Source organism: Mustela lutreola, chromosome 5 (assembly GCF_030435805.1).
Source record: "Mustela lutreola isolate mMusLut2 chromosome 5, mMusLut2.pri, whole genome shotgun sequence".
In the NCBI taxonomy this organism is placed as follows: Eukaryota; Metazoa; Chordata; class Mammalia; order Carnivora; family Mustelidae; genus Mustela; species Mustela lutreola.
Window position 1 is genome coordinate 131,542,166 of NC_081294.1, and position 20,131 is coordinate 131,562,296.

Sequence of the window (20,131 nt, forward strand, 5' to 3'; positions counted from 1 at the left end):
GAATCAGTGTGAACGAATTTGAAAGTCTAAGAAAGCATGAAAGCAACATCTCTTAATCTTTCTTAGATAAAGACTGACCTCATGTGTTAGAGACCAGATAAATAAAGTTGAAATCCTTTTTTATAAGGATATTTGCAGCAAAACCACAATTTAGGAATAATAAGTGTGTGATAAAAATTCAAGGAGTGAAATGGGGATAATATAAGCAAAGTAAAATAATATTTAAAATATAAAAGCCAAGATCCAAGAAAGGTCCTTTCAAAAAGACTGCCAACTTTCCTCATTTTATATTATATATTTATACTAAAGCCTGAAGCAACCATTTTATCAAAGGATAGATACAACAAAGAAACTCATTTATTCCTTATACTTGTTAGGACTCTCACAAACTGAATCATTTGGAAGATGAATTCACTCATTTTACTAGTGTCACACTGCTACATCCTGCCGTTGTAGTTGTTGAAATGAAAATGCAGCAGAAACACATATACATTACAACTGGAGTATGAGTAACAGTTATAAAATATAAGAAGAGAAGCCTCATTGAACAGGGATTACTGATTTGACAAAATGAAAAACTAAAGGTGACATGTTGCTACAGCTTATGTAGACCTTATACTAATTTAGAAAAGTAAAAATCAAAGTCACTAATTCATGCAGTAATAATAAGGTACACAACAGTATATTCACCCAATTCAGTATATTGCTATAGTAGAAGTTACTTAAAATGATTTTATTAAAAATACTATTTTAGTTGTTCAGTGCATGAACTTAAATCATTAAATAACCCTTAAGGGACTCAGCAGGAAAAGGAAAACAAAACAAAACAACGAAGAGCTGACTCACAGTCATTAATCTTGAGGTTTAGCACTGGCACTCAGGTAGAAAGAAAGGTCACAAATATTTTAAATAAGATTTATTTTCACAAAAATTATTGTACATTTTTATTTTAATGAAAGAATAGGAGCAAATTAGGACTAAAGAGTTATAGGGGACTTTTGTACACCAAGATGAACATTTTTATTACTTTAGTTATTTTTCAACTACATCCTTAGTAACTTTCCAAGCACTCTTCCTCTACAACCCTAGATGTAGGATGATGCTATTATTTTTATTCTTATTTTATAGATGAGGAAACTGAGGCAAAGAAATTTGGTGATTTGCCCACAGTCATATAATCAGTAGTCATGCCCTTAGCTTTGATGACAGAAATAAGTGGTTACTGTCCATTGCAAAACTTCTAAAAAAAAAAAAAAATCGATTAATGGATCATGCCAGAACTAGATAATCATTGCCTATACTCTCAACATTCAGATTTTGGGCCTAACTCTTAAGCTCTGAACAGCTAAAAGGAACCAAAAGCATGGTCATCCAACAAACACCCCTTCATAATACTCACTGGCTCATACTCGCTATGAAATATTTTAAAGCTGAATGAATTTAAGAACATGTATTTTTTCCAATCTCAAAATAACATTCAAGTACTATAATTACTTAGAAACAAACGAAATTATAATATATGACTAAACACCAATATCACCTCTAAAGTAGCAAAATAATATGTTCTTCCTTTAGAATAAAGCATTCTAAACTGATCAGTTGCTTAGAAATTTAAAAGGCAAGAAAGGTCATCTTTCATTTCTAGTCTCTGGATACATAAGAAAAGGAAGAAAAAAATTGAGTTAGTTGCATGAATGAACATTCTTTCAGTTACTTATGTTAAATTGCCTGAAAAAGAATCAATTTTGTTTTCCTTTAGAAAACATTTCATACTTTCAACCATAAGCACTTTAAAAATAAGTGGGTTTTTTTTTTAAGTTCTTTAAATATGATTGTGGTCCAAGAAAATATCAGAAGTTTGGGCATTTTGTTTAGTTGTCTGTTAAACTTTCCAAAAAAATTCTGTTTAAAAACAGAAACAAACAAACATCAAAAATTTCAACCAAACCCACACGTGACATAGCCTAAAAATTCAGATCATGATTTTAAATTGAATAAAGCAACAATAAGATCTAATGTAGCATCAGAGTTAATATTATTAACTGACTAATGCTTTGTAATATTTCATAGTCTTATTATATTATTCATATTTTAAAATATTATTATTAACACTCACAACCTTAAAAATATATCAGCAATCTAAAAAAATACATTGACCTCTAAGTTATGGCAAATATGAATTTTTATATGTCACAAAATAAAAATGAACTTTTGATCAAATATTCTTCTCTATCTTACTTAGTAGTCATTTAAAATAAGATCTAATAAAAGATTAAAATAATTTGGGGGTGGGGTGCTGGGGTGGCTCAGTCCTTAAGCATGTGCCATTGGCTCAGGTCATGATCCCAGGATCCTGGGATGGAGCCCCACATCCGGCTCCCTGCTCAGTAGGAAGCATGTGTCTCTCTGTCAAATACATAAATAAAATCTTTTTAAAAAATAAATAAATAAAAATAAATAAAATCATTTGGGGGCACCTGGATGGCTCAGTCTGTTAAGCATCTACTTTTGGCTTAGGTCAAGATTTCAGGGAGCCTGCTTCTCCCTCTCTCCTTCTACCCCCCCACCCATGCTTCTGCACTCTCTCTCTCTCAAATAAATAAAATATATTTTTTTAATGATTAAAATCATTTGAACTGATTTGATGTAAACTCACAGTGAATTTGTGGCATTAAATTCATGAACCCACAGCATTTCTGTAGTTTGTGCTCTAACTACAGATGAAAATAAATTGCCACATTGACATTTGAGTTTCCATAAGTCCATTATTCAACTGATTTTTAAATTAATATTATATGTTAATATACATTATTATCTTAAAAATTTCCAATATTATACATTCTTAAAAGTATGATATTGAATAGTATGATTTTATCATGTTTAATATCAACATTTTTAATTTTTTGACCCCTAAAAAGCTATTTTTATCATTATGGAAATTTTCAAATGTAAATAAGGGTAATGAGAATAAGGTAATAAAACCCCATGTCCTATAACCCATTGGAGGGAAGGTTTTTAAATATAAATGTAATTTTTTAAAGAGATATAGGGGTATTCAGGTTATGTACTTCTTCTTGAGTGAGTTTTGGTATCTGTGTCTTTCTTTCTTTATTTTTTTTTTTTTGGTGTCTGTGTCTTTCAAACAAATTTTTCATTTCATCTGTTTTTTTTTAAATTTCTAGGCATAAACATGTATAATATTCCCTTATCCTTTTTATATCTGTAGAACCCATAGTTCTCTTGTGATATTGGCAAGTCGTGTCTTCTTTTTCTTTCTCTCTCTCTCTCTCTTTTTCCTTTTCTTAATTAGTCTAAATAGAAATTTATCAATTTTATCTATTTTATCATAGAACCAGCTTTTGGTTTTAATAATTTTTTCTTTTATTCTTGTTTTCCATTTCATTGACTTCCCTTCAATCTTTATTACTTCCTTGCCTCTGCTTACTTTGAGTTTAGTTTGCTCTTTTTCCTTAAGTTTCAGAAGGTAGAAGTTCATGAAGTAGAAAGTCACTAATTTGAGATCTCCCCTTTTTCTTATATAGGTGCTAAGTGCTATTAATTTTACATAAAGTGTATTTTAGCAGCATCACATTAAATCGTCACTACTTTGTTTTCATTCTCATTCAGTTCAAAATACTTGTTATTATCTCTTGATTTCTTCACTACTCTTGGGTTATTTAGAATTGGGTGCTCAAAGGAGATCAATCTAAAGACCTCTGGGATTTCCTACATAGTTCTCAATGGACTTCTCTCCACTCCAATACTCTGTTCTCCGAACTTTGGCTGTCTTGGTCTCCTGGACTTTGTTTTGTCTCAACTCAAGAGTGTCTGCTGAGTTTTGTCTGCGTTACCCTCCTTGTGCTACAAACCGGAACTTCCTTCTATACATTAGATGGAGGTAGTCATAGGACTGCTCTTGCTTCTCAATATCTCAGGGATCACTATCCTTAGTTGTCTGAAATCCAGTGTGTTAAAGCAGGGAGCCTGCCTCCTCCTCTCTATCTCTCTGTCTACTTGTGATCTCTGTCAAATAAATAAATAATTTTTTTTAAAAGACTACTGTTTCATGTATTTTATCTAGTTTTGGGGGATGTTTCAGGGAAAAGAGTAAATCTAGTCCCTATTACACCATCTTAGTTGGAAAAAGAAATACAGGGATTTTTTTTAATATATCATTATGAATCCACAATTTTTATACATTTGATTTGCTTTAATCCACTGCAGTCATTTCCCTTCTCAATGCTCAAAGTATGCCAACCTAGCCCAGTGGGAACCACTTCATGTTCGTTTTGGTCTTTTTGACATGTTTCTACTAGTTCCTTTAGTGGCAAATGATACTGAGGCACTACAGTCTAAATATAAGGGGTTGATTACATATTTGCATTTGTTGAATCCATTTTTAAAATATAGGAGGGAGACCAAGATAGAAATATTTTTTATTTATAAATAGGTACAACTGCAGTGAAAAAAACAAACACATCTGTGTTGGAGAAGACTCAACTATCACAAATAACAAGTCATAACGTTCTCAACTGTTAAATGGAGACCTTGAAAGTTCTTAGTATTGCTTCCTAAATATGGATCTAAAGTTTCCAAACACAATCTAGTGAAACTGACATTATCTTCTCAACTTGGGTGCATTAAATCTTAGCTATTTCTGGACTCTAATTTACAGTCATAGGGGCCCAGGAGGAAGAGTTCTTACTCCAATATTGTTTAATATTAGCAGAATTCCTCTGAAGACTAAAGGTGTGTCATCAGTAAATATTGCATAGTGAATAAGAGTCTAGCCAATGCTGAGCACATCAAAGTAAAATTAGGCCCAAGGAACCATAGTTATAGGATATCAACATTCTTCCACCTATTCCCAATCTTCTGAATTCTTGCCCTTGGTGTAACAATCTGAGCTGTCACAAATCCCTAATTTTTCTTTCTAAATTACTAAAGACTTGACATTTCTTAGTTTCAGGGAGAGCCCCGCATAGTCCCTTCCAGGTCAATGATTCTTAAATGTGTAGATTCTTCTGGCTACAAATAACTCTAGAAAGAGATCATCTAATTCAGGCATATCTCTTTATTGACAGGAAACTAAGGCATGGAGATTTTATACCATTTGCCTTTTAGCAAACTGAGAGCCCAAGACTTAGAAAAGTAGTATCTTGGAGAGAATTTCTAAACCATATAAAATTAAACAGCTTTAGACCACTAGCTCTCAATACTCTCTATCTCACATCTCTGTAATCACTTACTTAAAAATAACAAACCATGATGATAATAAGGATAACACAGTTTCCCAGGAGCATTTATATATTAATAAACATTTTGAAAATGTAAATTATATTTTGTGTAATATCATAGTATGAAAACTATCAGAATGCAAATATTTTAACAAAAAAAGCTTTCATTTTAGTAAATCCTGAGTTCTCCTAATTTTCAAAAGATGAAACAATTAAAACAGCTTTATAGAAGCTATGCATGCTTAAAATGTTACCTTGCCTTCACTTGATTCCAGGAAACTAAGCAATACTATGCCACAAACCAGTCTTCTCATCAAAGCAAAAGACTTTGTTGAGCAACAAAGATGTTTCTCAAAAGTTTGTGGACCAGCTTTGATATTAATCCAGTAGATTCAGACTACTGGCAGTCCAAACCACCAGTTCTGGCCTATCATCTTCAGAAGGACATTCTCAGTAATTTGAGCCTTCCAACACAGACATTTGCCATTTGCTATAGCTGCTATTTTGTTACAGGGAGTTAATCTGATCTTTTAAGTATCAGTGTACCATAATTTTTGGCCATCTCAGAATGCTCAGGGAAGCACTTACTGATCTAATAAGTCTTGTTTTGTCTTTAATGAGTACAGTTTCAAGTGATCATAAAAATTCCACATATGGTCATTATAACACTTGTTGTGCACAATCTGTTCATCCAAAGGCATTTCTACTCTACACTATAAACAACATTAGATGTGACTAGAAAAACGTCATCCACCAAGATGTTCAGGCCAAGATTATAGGAAATGACTAAAAATTATGGTTATGTATGGTCCTGGTTACACTAAGATATTCTGGAAGAACAATAATTGAGACTAACGTGCTTTTCTTTTCCAGTAGTTTTAGGCTCTGATCCTCAAAATACAATTAAAGCTCATCAATTATCAATCACTAGAGACAAGAAAAATCATAGGATGTTTCAGACACACTAGACCAAAACAGTGATTTGCTATTTTTTCCTCAAATCTTGCTCTGACTTTTCAGCAACTTAGATATCACAAAATGCATTTTAGTACTAGCAGCTAACATTTACTTAGCATTTACTGCAATCTCCATACTGAGGCAAGGACCTTGCATATATTATTTCAATTAATACCCTGAAAAATAATTTCTCCACTTAGTTAATAAGTGCCAGAGCCACGATCCAAACTCAAGCTAACAATAGAGCCCAGGCTCCTAACCACTGTGCCTTACTGCCAGAGTTCATTGTTTTGTTTTGTTTTGTTTTGTCTTTTGGTTTGGTGTGTGTGTGTGTGTGTGTGTGTGTGTGTGTGTGTGTGTTGGTTTTTGATTTTGTTTTTTCACCAGAGTCCTAAGTAATTCACAATCATTTGCTCTTTTCCTAGAAAGGAAAGACTAAGATTATCTCCCATTAAACCGTAAGCTTAAAGAGACCTGAAGAGACCAAACCCAAAGAGACCTGGGATCTCACCTGTTTTATTTCAACATTGTGCTATTAACACAGCAGTTGCCTAATAGTAATGAAATGAGGAAAGGGTGAATGAAAAGGTTACTCAGCTATTAAGTATGAATGGCAAGATTCATACCCATTCTCCTAAGTACTATATGGGACAGTTAAAATCTATTCAGTGACAAATCTCAGATAATACACGGATAAATTTTATAATAGCCAGTTTTCCATTACATTACACACACGTAAGAATTTAGTCCTAATTATTTTAAAGCTCTGGAGTGAAGATGGCACATAAGTGAGAGGTTACAAAGGAAGTGGCATTGTCATCATTGCTAAAATGTAAGATTTCATATATTTGGTATAAAAGTGAACTCTTTGAACTAGAAGGTTAATTTCTGACACAGATTTACCTCTCTTTTCACCTTTCATGTTCAGCTTAATCATATGCACTGGCCATATGCACTTCTTAAAAGCCAAATGCTCAGAGGACCTAATTATATGTAAGCAATTAAAACCTTAACCAAAATATATTCTAAATGCAATAAGTTAATGTTTAAATAATTTTTAATGCATATATTTCATAGTCATTAGCAATAAAAAAGCAAAAAAGTAAGCTTCTTGTTTAAATGAGTGTCCCATTTAAGAAAAGCTAAGCTTGGTACTGTTGCTTTAAACTGATTTTAACTATCAAACCCTAGTACACTTCTGTAATGGTCTGACTATTCCTCACTCAAGTACATTCAACAATGCTAGGGCACTGATATGAATGAAGGAAACACTAAGGAAGGGGCACCTGGGTGGCTCAGTTGGTTAAGCATCTGCCTTCAGCTCAGGTCAAGATCTCAGGGCCCTAGATTGAGCCCCGCATCACAGGGCTGCCTGTTTAGCCAGCAGTCTGCTTCTACCTCTCCCTCACCTCTGCCCACCCCACCACTCGTGCTCATGCTCTTTCTCTGTCTCTCTCTCAAATAAATAAATAAAATCTCTTTAAAAAAAAAAAAAAGAAGAAGAAGAAAGAAAGAAACACTAAGGAGATGGAGCCATGGCACCTACCTTGGTAAGGTGAATGACTCCTTTAGAAGTAACTGAACAACCCATGAAGCCAACGTACTGAAGTTCAGGACAGTGCTCAGCAAATGCTTTCACCGACTGGTCTGTCACCTAGGGAAGAGACGTGAAGAACATTATTTAAGGTGGTGTTCCAGTCAGTTTAAGGATCTGGCTCCTGCAAATTCCCTCTGCCGTACCTTGTATCATTAATATTTCCCTTTCCATTGGAGCATTTGAATCTGTATACAAACATGCAGCAATATCCCCTGTGAGTTTTTTTAAGTTTATGTTTAAGCTCTACACCCAACATGGGACTCAAACTCACAACCTCAAGATCATGAGTCTCATGCTCTTCTGACTGAGCCAGCCAGGGACCCCTCTCCTGCAGTTAAAAAATATTCTTCCTTCGTCTTATGTCCCTTTTTCTCTATCACCCCCCCCCTTTTTATTTACTTCTTCATAGAAAACATCTCAAAGATGCCAATGTCTCTCTCTACTATCACTTCTTCCTATCCAATCTCTCTCAATGTATAGATTTCCTACTGATATATAATTCTCATACTATAAAATTCACCCTTTCAAAAGGTACAGTTCAGTGGTTTGTAGCATATCCACAGGTTATGCAATCATCACCAATGTCTAATTCCAGAACATGCTCATCACCCCCAAAAGAAACCCCATGTCCAATAGTAGACCCTTCCCTCTCCCACCCCTTACCCTCAACCCATGGCAACTTTCAGTCTCTAAGGATTTGCCAAGTCTGAACTTTTTTTTATAATGCAAATTATATAACTGGTCCCTAAAATGCAACAACAGTCTCTTTATAAGTTTTCTCCCTTCAAGTGTTTCTTCCAAGGAATCTGATTTTTGCCCCTCGCTGCTTCAAATTCTTTAAATTTGGGTGGTTGGAGGTTAATTCTATATGTCAACTTGACTATACCATGGGGTGCCCAAATATTTGATTAAAGAGTATTCTTGGGTATGTCTGTGAGGATATTTCTGATAAGATGACCATTTGAAATGGTAAACTGAGTAAAGCAGACTGTCCTCCCCAATGTGAGTGGGCCTCATCCAATCCATTTGAGTGAGGTATGAATAGGACAAAAAAATTGAGTAAGGGAGAATTTGCTCGCTCGCTCTCTCTCTCTCTCTTGCTCTTTCTCTATCTGACTACCTTCAAGCTGAGACATCAGTCTCCTACCTTCAGATTCAAACTTGGACTGGAACTTACACTGTTGGCTCTACTGGTCCTTATGCCTTTAGACCCAGATTAGAACTATATCGTCAACTTTCCTGTGTCTCCAGATTGCGACCTCAGATTGTGGAATTCCTTGGCTTCTATAAATGTTTGAGCCAATTCCTTACAATAATCTCTCTATAGAAACACACACATATACCCTCATACAGATTCTGTTTCTCGAAAGAACCCTGACTAATGTAATGCATATTAGAATCCCCTGAGGAGTTCATTAAAACCTTAGAACCAAAAAGGGTGAGGCTAAAACTTCTGTATTTTTAAAAAGACTGTAGGTGTTTGAAAGCTTGAGATCCCAGTGTTGCAAAGAAGTTACCTTGACAGCCTTTGACATTTCTGCCTGGCCCTGCTTTAAACAAAGGGCAGAGTGAAATTCCTTTTTTTCCCTACTCCCAACACCACCTCTGGGAAAATTTCAATGTATAAAATTATCTTCGTTAATTATAATAAAATTTTCTTCACTATTCTACAAAGGGTAATTTATAAAAGAAGGTCCCAATATTTTCTACCATAGGCTTAATTTCAGATTCACTTTCTTCACAGTCAAGATGATAGCAACAAGTTAAACACCTTTGTTAGTTTATCAAATAGCAGCGACAATTCTCCTTTGCATTAGCTTTATTATGGGTGCCTCCTTGTATCTTCCTTATCTATTCTGAATAGATATTGAAAAATAAAGGTATGTGGGTAGCATCAATTCTAAAACAATCACAAGAACATTTTCCTAAAATAATGAAACCAACAGCATCCATGGTACATCTGATAAAAGATTAATTCTGCCCTCAAAAGTAAAGTATGCTTTAGCATATTAAGACTAAGGATGCCATTGATAAATTAAAAATGGGCCTTCCTGACACTCAGCCTTCTAAAAACATTATGTTAACAAAGAATGTTTCAGGCACTAAAATTGCCTAAAGCCTCAATGGAAACCAATTTCTATTTTTTTTTTTTTAAAGGGGGTGGGGGCTAACAGAGGTTAATACATGCTATCAGTTTGTTAAATACCCTGCACAATTTCAATCTAACATCTAGCCTTTCCTGTATCCATCTTCAAGGAAGGAAGAGGAACTCCAATAAGGATTAAGGACACAAGAAAGCTCAGGTATAAGGTGTTAAATCTTTCACAGAGAAGAAAAAAGGGTATTACAAATTTGGTTTGCCAGTCTTTCTCATTCAGCTCATGCAATCAGAATAAGGGAGCTCAGAGGGAGATTCCAGTATCAACGAAGTCCTAGAAGTCAAGTAAAACTGAGTTAGTTCTTGGGGGTATAGAAACACTCGTAGGCTTGAGTGTGTTTTAAGAGACTAATAAAAGGGCCTCGAAGATTTGGGTGGGGTCTGGTTCCATTCCCAAGGATAGAAGATCAGTTAGAAATGGGAGGCTAAACGTCTGGCAAAAATAAGTATTGATTACAAAATGCAGGTACTGGTGAGTGTCAGCTTCTCTGAGACCCTGCAGCCTGACTGCCTCTTTTCAAATCCCTGGTGGGCTACTTATTAGCTGTGTGCTTTTAAGCAAGTCCTTTCATCACTCTGCACTTTTTTCCTTCTATATGACAGACAAAATAATAGTACCTAGCTCACAGGGTAAAATATGAGGGTAGATAATGCATGTAAAATGTTTTGAACAGTGCAAGGTACATTTTAATTGCCCAATACATCTTAGCTATTATCATCATAACAACCACATGTTCTCCATTCTTTAGTATTCTAATTCTTAGCCAGGACTAAGGGGTTGTCATGTGTAAGAAAATAATTTCAAAAAAAAAGTATGGTCAAAGTATGCTAGCTTACTCTCCTACTTATTCCAAGAAATACTGATCATAATTTGGGGGCTCTAGGTTATGGGCTAAACTGTGGGATCAGAGTGAGGGAAACATAGAAGTTTATTATTGACTCATTATGGTAAAAAGAATCCCATTTTGTTAAGTTTCTCAGCCTGGACTATACATCAGAATCACCTGAAGAGCTTCCCGATTTAATTTCTGGCAGAGAACTGTATCAGTTTTATTCTGAAAGCTCCCCAAGAGAGCCTAATGTGCAGCCTGGGTTATGAAGAGTTTCAAGGCCTTTCATTCAAAGTGCAGTCCTCAAACCAACAGCAATGGCATCACTTGGGGCTTGTTAAAAATGCAAAATCTCAGGGCGCCTGGGTGGCTCAGTGGGTTAAGCCGCTGCCTTCGGCTCAGGTCATGTTCTCAGGGTCCTGGGATCCAGTCCCGCATCGGGCTCTCTGCTCAGCAGGGAGCCTGCTTCCTCCTCTCTCTCTCTCTGCCTGCGTCTCTGCCTACTTGTGATCTCTCTCTGTCAAATAAATAAATAAAATCTTAAAAAAAAAAAAATGCAAAATCTCAGACCTCACCACAGACCTACTGATTCTTAATCTGCATTCTTACTAAGATCCGCAGATGATTTTTTTTTAAAGATTTTATTTATTTATTCGACAGAAAGAGATCACAAGTAGGCAGAGAGGAAGGCAGAGAGAGAGGAGGAAGCAGGTTCCCTGCTGAGCAGAGAGCCCGATGCGGGACTCGATCCCAGGACTCTGAGATCATGACCTGAGCCGAAGGCAGCGGCTTAACCCACTGAGCCACCCAGGCGCCCCCAGATGATTTTTTTAAATAAGTAATCTCTACACGCAATGTAGGGCTCAAATTTATAACCCTAAGATCAAGAGTCTCATGCTTCACGGACTAAGCTAGCCAGGCACCCCCAAGGTGATTCATATGCAGCAGAAGCTTGAGAAATACTGCTGAAGAGACAAGGGACTATGTTGTCTTCTTGGGGACATAAGGAAGCAAAAAACTGGGAGCTATCTCATAACCCAAGCACTATGGGGAATTTTTAAAACAGCCTTATTGAATTATAATTTATATACCATAAAAATTCACCCATTTGAAGGCATAATTCATTGAATTTTAGTAACTTATATAGCTGTGCAACCATCACCACAATCCAAGTTTAAACTGCTTCCATTACACCACTTCCAAAATCCCCTTTATCCGTTTTGCCCATATGCAGTTAATCACAGCTCCCCTCCCAGGCAAAACGGTGACCCGCTTTCTGTCGCTGTATGTTTGCCTTTTCTAGAAATTCCATATGAAAAGAATTATACCATAAGCAGTCTTTTGTTTCTAGCTTCTTTCACTAGCATAGTGTTTTGGAGGTTCATCTTTGCTGCTACATGTATCAGTTGTTGGCTCATTTTATTGCTGAGCAGAATTCCATTATATAGCGACAATACCTTTTGTTTATCTGTTCACCAGAGGATAAATATTGGAATTGTCTCCAGTTTGAGCTTTAATAAATAATGCTGCTGTGGTCATCCACATGCAATACTTTGTATGGACATATATTTTCATTTCTCTCAGATAAATATCTAGAAGCAGAATTTCTGAGTCATGTAAGTTTCATTTTTTACATGTCCTAAAAACTGGGTTGTCTTCTTAAGTTGTAAGAGCTCTTTATATACTCTGGATACAAAGTCCTTTATCAGATATTTGTTTCATAAATATTTTTTTCCACTCTGTGCCTTGTCTTTTCATTTTCTTAATGGTAGGCTTATTTTAGCTCTAACATTTAGGTCTATGGTCCTCTACGAGTTAATTTTTGTAAGTAGTGCAAAGGTGATATTCTTTTTTTTTTTTTCAGACAAACATCCAATTGTCCTAGCACCATTTGTTTAAAAAACCGTATCCTATGGAGGAATGTTAAAAAGCTCCAGCTTGGGGAATGCCTGGGTGGCTCGGTCTGTTGAGTCTCACAGTCCTGAGTTCGAGCGGCAAGTTGGTCTCCACCCTAGGCATGGAGCCTCTTAGGGGAAAAAACCAAAACAAAACAAACCCAAACATGAGTATGAGCTGTGTGCAGAGATTGAATACATAGTCCAAAATCACATTTATAAACAGCTACTCTCCAAGCAAAATTAGTGACCCTGTACTGCTCATCTTCTGCTCTTTCTCTTCTAGCCAAGAGTTTTTTAGTCATATATGGCCATCATATATGGCATATAAAAGTCATATATGGTCAAATAAAAACAAAACAAAACTCCAGCCTGGTATGGTTGGCCCTGGAGGATCATATTTGCTCACAGACTGTGGGAAAACCAGGCAGCAGACAATAATTTATAGGCAAACAGAAATGTAGCTCAGGTTTTAGAAAGAAACATCATAAAAGAAGGAAAGAATGAGATCAGCTTGCAAAGAAAATTTTGATCTCTTAGTCAAAGTTGTGATGGAAAGAGGAAGATGAGCCTCAAATTCAATAGTGTTATCTCTTTACATGGCAGAGGTACAGAAGGATCATATCCCTAAATTGGCATTCAAAAGCCACACTTTTACATCTGCAAAGGAGGGTGCAGATACATTTAGTGTCACAAAGACAAAAGCATTGGTGGTAAGGATTGTCTGTTGTGTCTTCAAGGTTGAGAGAACCATTAAAAGCCTAAATAATACAAACATGCACAAAGATTCTAGTAGAGTTTCAGTTTGTGAATCTTAAGGGGGCCTTCTCCAGTGGCTAACGTAGAAGCAAATGAAAACCAATACTGCAGGGGGCAGAAAGGAAGAGGAAGCTATTGTTCACAAACTCCTGGGAGCTGCACTGAATCAGATTATCTTTTTTTATGAAATCTAACATGGGGACAAGAGAGAAACATTTTCAGGAGGTAGAAATAATGGTCTATAAAATTCTAATACCGGGGGCGCCTGGGTGGCTCAGTGGATTAAAGCCTCTGCCTTCGGCTCAGGTCATGATCCCGGGGTCCTGGGATCGAGCCCCGCATCGGGCTCTCTGCTCCTTGGAGAGCCTGCTTCCTCCTGTCTCTCTGCCTGTCTCTCTGCCTACTTGTCATCTCTATCAAATAAATAAATAAAAAATCTTAAAAAAAAAAATTCTAATATCGGGGAGAAGTGTAATAGTCACTATGGTGGAGATGGCTATATATGACTAAAAAACTCTTGGCTGGAAGAGAAAGCAGAAGATGAGCAGTACAGGGTCACTAATTTGCTTGGAGAGTAGCTGTTTATAAATGTGATTTTGGACTATGTATTCAATCTCTGCACACAGCTCATATTTGGTAAAGATTTGGGGTACTAGTAGCCAAAGTTGAAGAGGGAGTAGGTGATAAAACAGCTAGGATAAAAATGGCTGTATTTATTAAGGCCTTATCCTACGCCAACCTTAAGTCCTGTCTCTGCATCATTTGGAATCTTCATTACAACTGTAAGAGGCATGGCTATTTCCATTTCATAGGTGACCAACATAACCCTATTAGAGACCTGACTTCCCCAAAATTACACAACTAAAAGGTGTCAAAAATGTGGAGCTTAAACTTCATTCTTTAAGGTTTTGAAACTCAAGTTCTTTACCTTATACAACATAGGTTTTGATTTATTTCATGGTGCTAATCTCACTCAAATGCAAGAGCAAATTCAAGGCCTTCCCTTCGGCCCAAAGAAACAGAGTAGCAGGGGTCAAGGAACAATGGCTCTACTTTTCAAAGAGTTTTCTAAGAGAAGTTCTACCCTTGACTACTTATTTCATCTCTGCAAATAAAATAGGTATGGTGCCAACACTGTGATAGTCTTCTATATCCTGAGAACCCTCCCAAAAGAGGGAAGCATAGGAGAACATTGGATAATCTAATTCAGAAGTGTTGAAGAAGCAGGATTAATAGTAGTGAATTATACAGTCACAGAAATAAAATTGGTAATCCAAGAAAATGCCTTCATCTAGAAAGAATTAAAATTTTAAAAAAGAACAAAAAAAATAAGGATGGGAGAAGCTTTTATAGAAATTTCAGGATTCTAAATGAAGAGATGCAATCTTATTCTTATTTTAACACTTAAAAGTTTCCTTGGAATATGGGAGAAGAGATCCCTCCTTTTCGGATATCTGGGAATGAAAGGACTTTGTAGTATTAATTCTAAAAAGGTGGAGCAACCTTTGAACATGTTTATACTGCTGGCATTCAAGCATGTACATGAGTGTACTAATATAAAACTATTTCTTGACCTTGCTCAAAAAACTTTTTAAAAAGTTTATTTTTCTTAGACTTCACCTGAAACCTAGTCATCCAGGACCCAGCGATACATACTTTAAATAAGTTTTCTTAATGATTCTTACAGAATCATTCCAGAAACAGTCCTATTTGGGGGGTCTCTTTTTAAAGATTTTACTTAACATAAAGTATAATATTAGTTTCAGGTGTACAGTTTAGTGATTTAACACTTACCTGCATCATCCAGTACTCATCACGAGTGCATTCCTTAATTCCCATCCCCTATTTAACCCATCCTCCCACCATCTTCCCTCCTGCTAACCATCAGTTTGTTCTCTGTAGTTAAGAGTCTGTTTCTTGGTTTTCCTCTCTCTTTTCCCCCCACTATGATCATTGGTTTTGTTTCCTTAAATTCCAGTTGGTCTCCCCATCTATCCCATTTACTACTCTATCCCCACTGTTGGGCACAGAACCTGGCATACCACAGCAGCTCTAAAAATAAAAATGAATGAATAAATGAAGTACTGTTTTGATGCATGTTAATGGCTTCTCAGTTGAGTATTGAAAAACAACAAATCCTTCTAATGCCAAGAAAATGTGAATTGTCCATCTTATTTGTACCAAGAATCAAAGAATAAGATAAATGTTATCATGAAGCTAAGGACGGAGTTTTCAAAGAAAGTGAGAGCAGCCTTCAATTCTGGAGTAGATGGTAAAACTAATGTGGGGGAATTAGCAGCATAGCTAGCAAATCTCACTCGAGACCTCAGAACTCATTCAAGGCCTTCTTTCTACCTCCAGAAAAAAAGAGCAACAGGGATTAAAGACAGTCTACTTCCTAGGACTTTTTCAGAAGGAATGCTAACCTTTGCTCATTTTTTTCATCTCTTATAGCCAAAGTGGTCAGTGGACCTGTGGGGTGCCCTCGTCTTCTGAATGCAAAATAAAGTCAACATAAAGCAATCTGCTTAGATTGGGTTCTAACTGAGCATTATAAACAAAGGGCAAAACATTCCATGTGTTCCAGTTTAGTAAGATTCACCAGACAAGAAAAGCTATATGGATGCCAGGCAGGAGACAGTTGGAGTAGTTTGGTTGTGTGAGGAACTATTTGGTAGTAACTGTCTGAATGGATTATGGGTTTAAGAAAGCAGAAGGAAAGTGACCCCAGTAGTAAATGACTACCCCTCTACTTAATCAGCACTATCTTTTTAAAATAAACAAAGGAATATTTATAGTGTATTTAATGAAGGGCTTATTTCACTCAAGGTTGCTGAGTTTCCTAAATCCCTTTAAATCAACAAATATTTGAGTACCTACTACAGTCATACTACCTCATGTTAAATACTAAAGCAGTATGAATATAAGATACAGTCCCTACCTCTATGAGCAGAAGCTAAAGGCTGGATAAGAACAGGTCTAGCTCCCACAACACCAGAGAGATTCCTGGGAATATTTCAGTCTGTACATTGCATCCCAGTTTAGTTCAGTTCAGTTTACCAAAGTCTTCTGACTAGATTTGAAACCCAGGTTGAAGACATAACCAGATCATGAAGGGCCAAAAGCAGGCAGAACAGGTATGACTTGATAATGAAGGAAACTGTTTTAATGGTAATATAAGAATTGTGGGGCTAAAACATAATGCAGGCCCATGACTAAGGAGCCATTCATTAAAGGCACTAAGAGAAGGGTGATGAAGGCAAAGCTGTTCTGCAAAGTCCAGCAGCTATACACAGGACCAGCCAAATGGATATTTTGGGCTTAAAGAAGCTGCCCAGAAGGCTATGACCACAACAGAGTCCATGCCCCCTAGGGAACATTAGTATACAACATGGGTTAGCTTGGTTACGTCTAGCCACACATCAGAATCAGTAAGTACTCACACCTGACAACTGACGAACAGTATGTCAAGTACTATGATGATAAAAATCTCAAATGGAATAAATTTTATTTAAATTCCCAGTAAATACACATTATACTTATAGGACCTTTGAAAATGGAACACAATAAAAATTTCTCCATTTGTTCATCAAATCTTGAAAATCTACCCAAAAAATCTTTCATTTTCATTTTCTGTATTCTATCTTTCCCAATTAGTGGATAAGAAAGCCTTCTTCTGTGAAACAGTATTGCAAACACACGCACACACACACACACACACACACACACACACACACAATGACAATTGTTACATAACAAGAAATACCGAATTATGGAGACCAAACACTCAGTAAAGTTTTGCTTTAGAAATCATTTCAGTCAGACCTTCACCACTGTGCTCTTCATTTAATAAAAATTCATACCTTTAATAGAATTTTAAAAGAAATCCAAAGGCAGATTATTTAAACATCATTTTCTTTTAAACCATGATCAGACAATAATACTTACTGAGTCCTTGCTATGTGCCATATACTGTGCACCACTCAATGATTAAGACATACAGACAGCCTTCATGGAGTTTACAATTAAGTGAGGAGGACAAATGTTTAACATCTGATGCAAGTGTGATCACTTTATTAATAGAGTCATTGATTTATTACATTCTATATATGCCATACTAATATGGTTCACAGGGAATGAGACCAAAAAATATGACTAAAATTTATACTTAATTATTACAAATAAGATTTTGCCCAAGCATCTGAAGCTAAGTCTTAATTACATGCCTGCTATCTTTCCAGTAGAGAGATATAATAAGTATTGATTTTGTATATCATGAGAAAAACAAGGATTATTCAAGACCTCATATTTACTAATACAACTCTGACTTTAAATTAGCATGATATAGTTGTTTCCTTTAGTAAATCAGAAGCACAAAGCACTGAAATTTAATTTTTTAGCTTTTTTTAATTATTGAAGTATAGTTGACATACAATGTTATATCAGTTTCAAGTGTAATACAACACAGTGATTCGACAATTCTATATATCCAAGTCTCACCATGATAAATGTAGTCCTGTCACGTACCACATTAAACAATATAATTACTAAAATCCTTATGCTCTGCTTTTCACCTTCGTGACTTTTTTATTTTATAACTGGAAGTTTGTATCTTTTAATCCCCTTAATCCCCTTCACCTATTTTACCCATCCCCCTACCCACCTCCCCTCATTCAGCTTACTATAAAATATTTCAAAAATATATAATAAAAGACAAAATAGTAACATAAACCATTTGCCAAATACCTAGTTTCAATAACTGCTAATTCATGGCCAACCTTGTTTCACCAATAGCCCCATCCACTAATGAAACATCACATTTATCAGCAAATATTTTAGTATATCTCTAAAAGATAAGGCTCTTTTTAAAATCATAGCCATAATGCCATTATCATTTCAGCAAAAATGTTCATGTAAGACTTAATATGAACTATGTAGAGTTTTTATGGAGATAATAATCCAACACAATGATTTAAAAATCTCATTAAGATTTTACCATAATTTTATAAAAACTGACCCTTTGTCAACAAGGGCATTGAAATTCATAACTAATCATTTTCTAAAAGTCTAGAATTCCATTAGCGTCCAATGAGAATCTGATCATTTGATTGCTTATTTGACCTTCCCTGATTTTTGCTCATTCTATCTTGCTTAATGTTAGTCTGGGTCTGGAAAAGTCAGATTGGCTGATAAAAAGAGATTTATAAGTTATGCATTAAAAGTATTGTGAAAGGCAAAGACATTGGTCCAGAACTAATGGCAGAGATATTTGTCCCTATTAAAAAGATCTATGATAGGCTGGGTATAACTGAACCACTTTCTTGCAATTTGCTGACCAAGTTTCTTTGACTAATACTCCTTTAGTTTATTGAAATTCAATATTTGGATAATCAAAATAAAACAGAAGAATTAGTCTATTCTGCATTGCTTACTCTTTAATTAACAGAAGGGTGAATCTAAAGGCAATCTACTAATGTAATAACCATAGGTGTATTTAGCAATAATATTTACACAGTATTTTCTAGTACACATACACATTTGTATACTCACTCGGTGAAATAAATGGGCAGGTACGATTTCTTTTTTTATCAAATGAAGAAGTAGATAAGTTAAAGTAATTTGTTCATGGTTACATATGAGCCCCATGCTCTTTTCATTACAACATAATCAATAATGTACTCAAAATAAAACCAAAGAATCTATATGAGCACTAAATTTTGGATTATTAAGTACATATAATTAAAAACAAAGTTCATAAACACACAATTAATTTCTTGGTCCTATCACCAAAAAAAGTTTCAGTTCTCTGAAAGCAAAGTCTTTCCATTCTGTCAAATTGTATTTCTTTCTTTTTTTTTTTTTTTTTTTATTTATTTGACAGACAGAGGTCACAAGTAGGCAGAGAGGCAAGCGAGGTGGGGTGGGGTAGGGGTTTAGCAGGCTCCCTGCTGAGCAGAGAGCTCCATGTGGGACTCCATCCCAGGACCCTGAGATCATGACCTGAGCCAAAGGCAGAGGCTTTAACCCACTGAGCCACCCAGGCGCTCCTGTATTTCATTTCTAAATAAAACCTTGAAATTAACAGATATGGTTAGATTGAGGATTCTTTTCAAAGAGCATAAAAGAGAAATTCTAAAGAGTATGACTGAAGTCTAAATTAAATCCATCAGATCACTTATGAAACTTTCATTATGTGTATGTGTATCATGTTATGTAAGAAAATAGGAAAAAATAGAAATTATACATACAACTTGAATTCTGAATCCTCTAGCTTTGCATGAAGTTTCGTCATAAAGGGTGAAATGAAATTAAGTCTCAGAGGGCTAACACACAATGAAGAGTAGAAGAACTCTGAACAGCAGGAAAGCTTGTTAGTATTTCAAAAAGTGTGCTAAAATTCACAAAGCAAGGGGAAAGCCAGCCATAATAAAAGCAATTTTACTAAGATTTCCAAACTTTCTCCAGTTCTTTCTTTACCTGTGTAACTAGGCATCCTCTGCTTCCTTCCCCAACTTCTGACAGAATCCCTCTTTCTCTGCCAAGCCATTTTTTGTCCCCTCCCCTTTCCATTTGTCACCTCACCTCAACTTACCTCCTTTCTCTGAGTCTTCCCTTTCCTTTTCCTCATGTTTCTCCTGAATCTTTTATATCATACCTTTTCTAAGTGGCTGGTCATAATATGGAATGAAAGCATTTTA

At 35.7% G+C, this 20,131-nt stretch overlaps 1 protein-coding gene across 2 annotated transcripts in view; it reads right to left on the reverse strand.

Annotated features, from left to right (window-relative positions):
• The window catches only part of FBXL17 (F-box and leucine rich repeat protein 17), a 508,942-nt gene that overhangs the window by 336,722 nt on the left and 152,089 nt on the right, over window positions 1-20,131 (reverse strand). For both annotated transcript variants that reach the window (XM_059175615.1, XM_059175614.1), the window contains exon 5: window positions 7,741-7,848. In XM_059175615.1, the coding sequence (XP_059031598.1) occupies window positions 7,741-7,848 (108 nt within the window). The remainder of the gene's footprint in view (window positions 1-7,740; window positions 7,849-20,131) is intronic.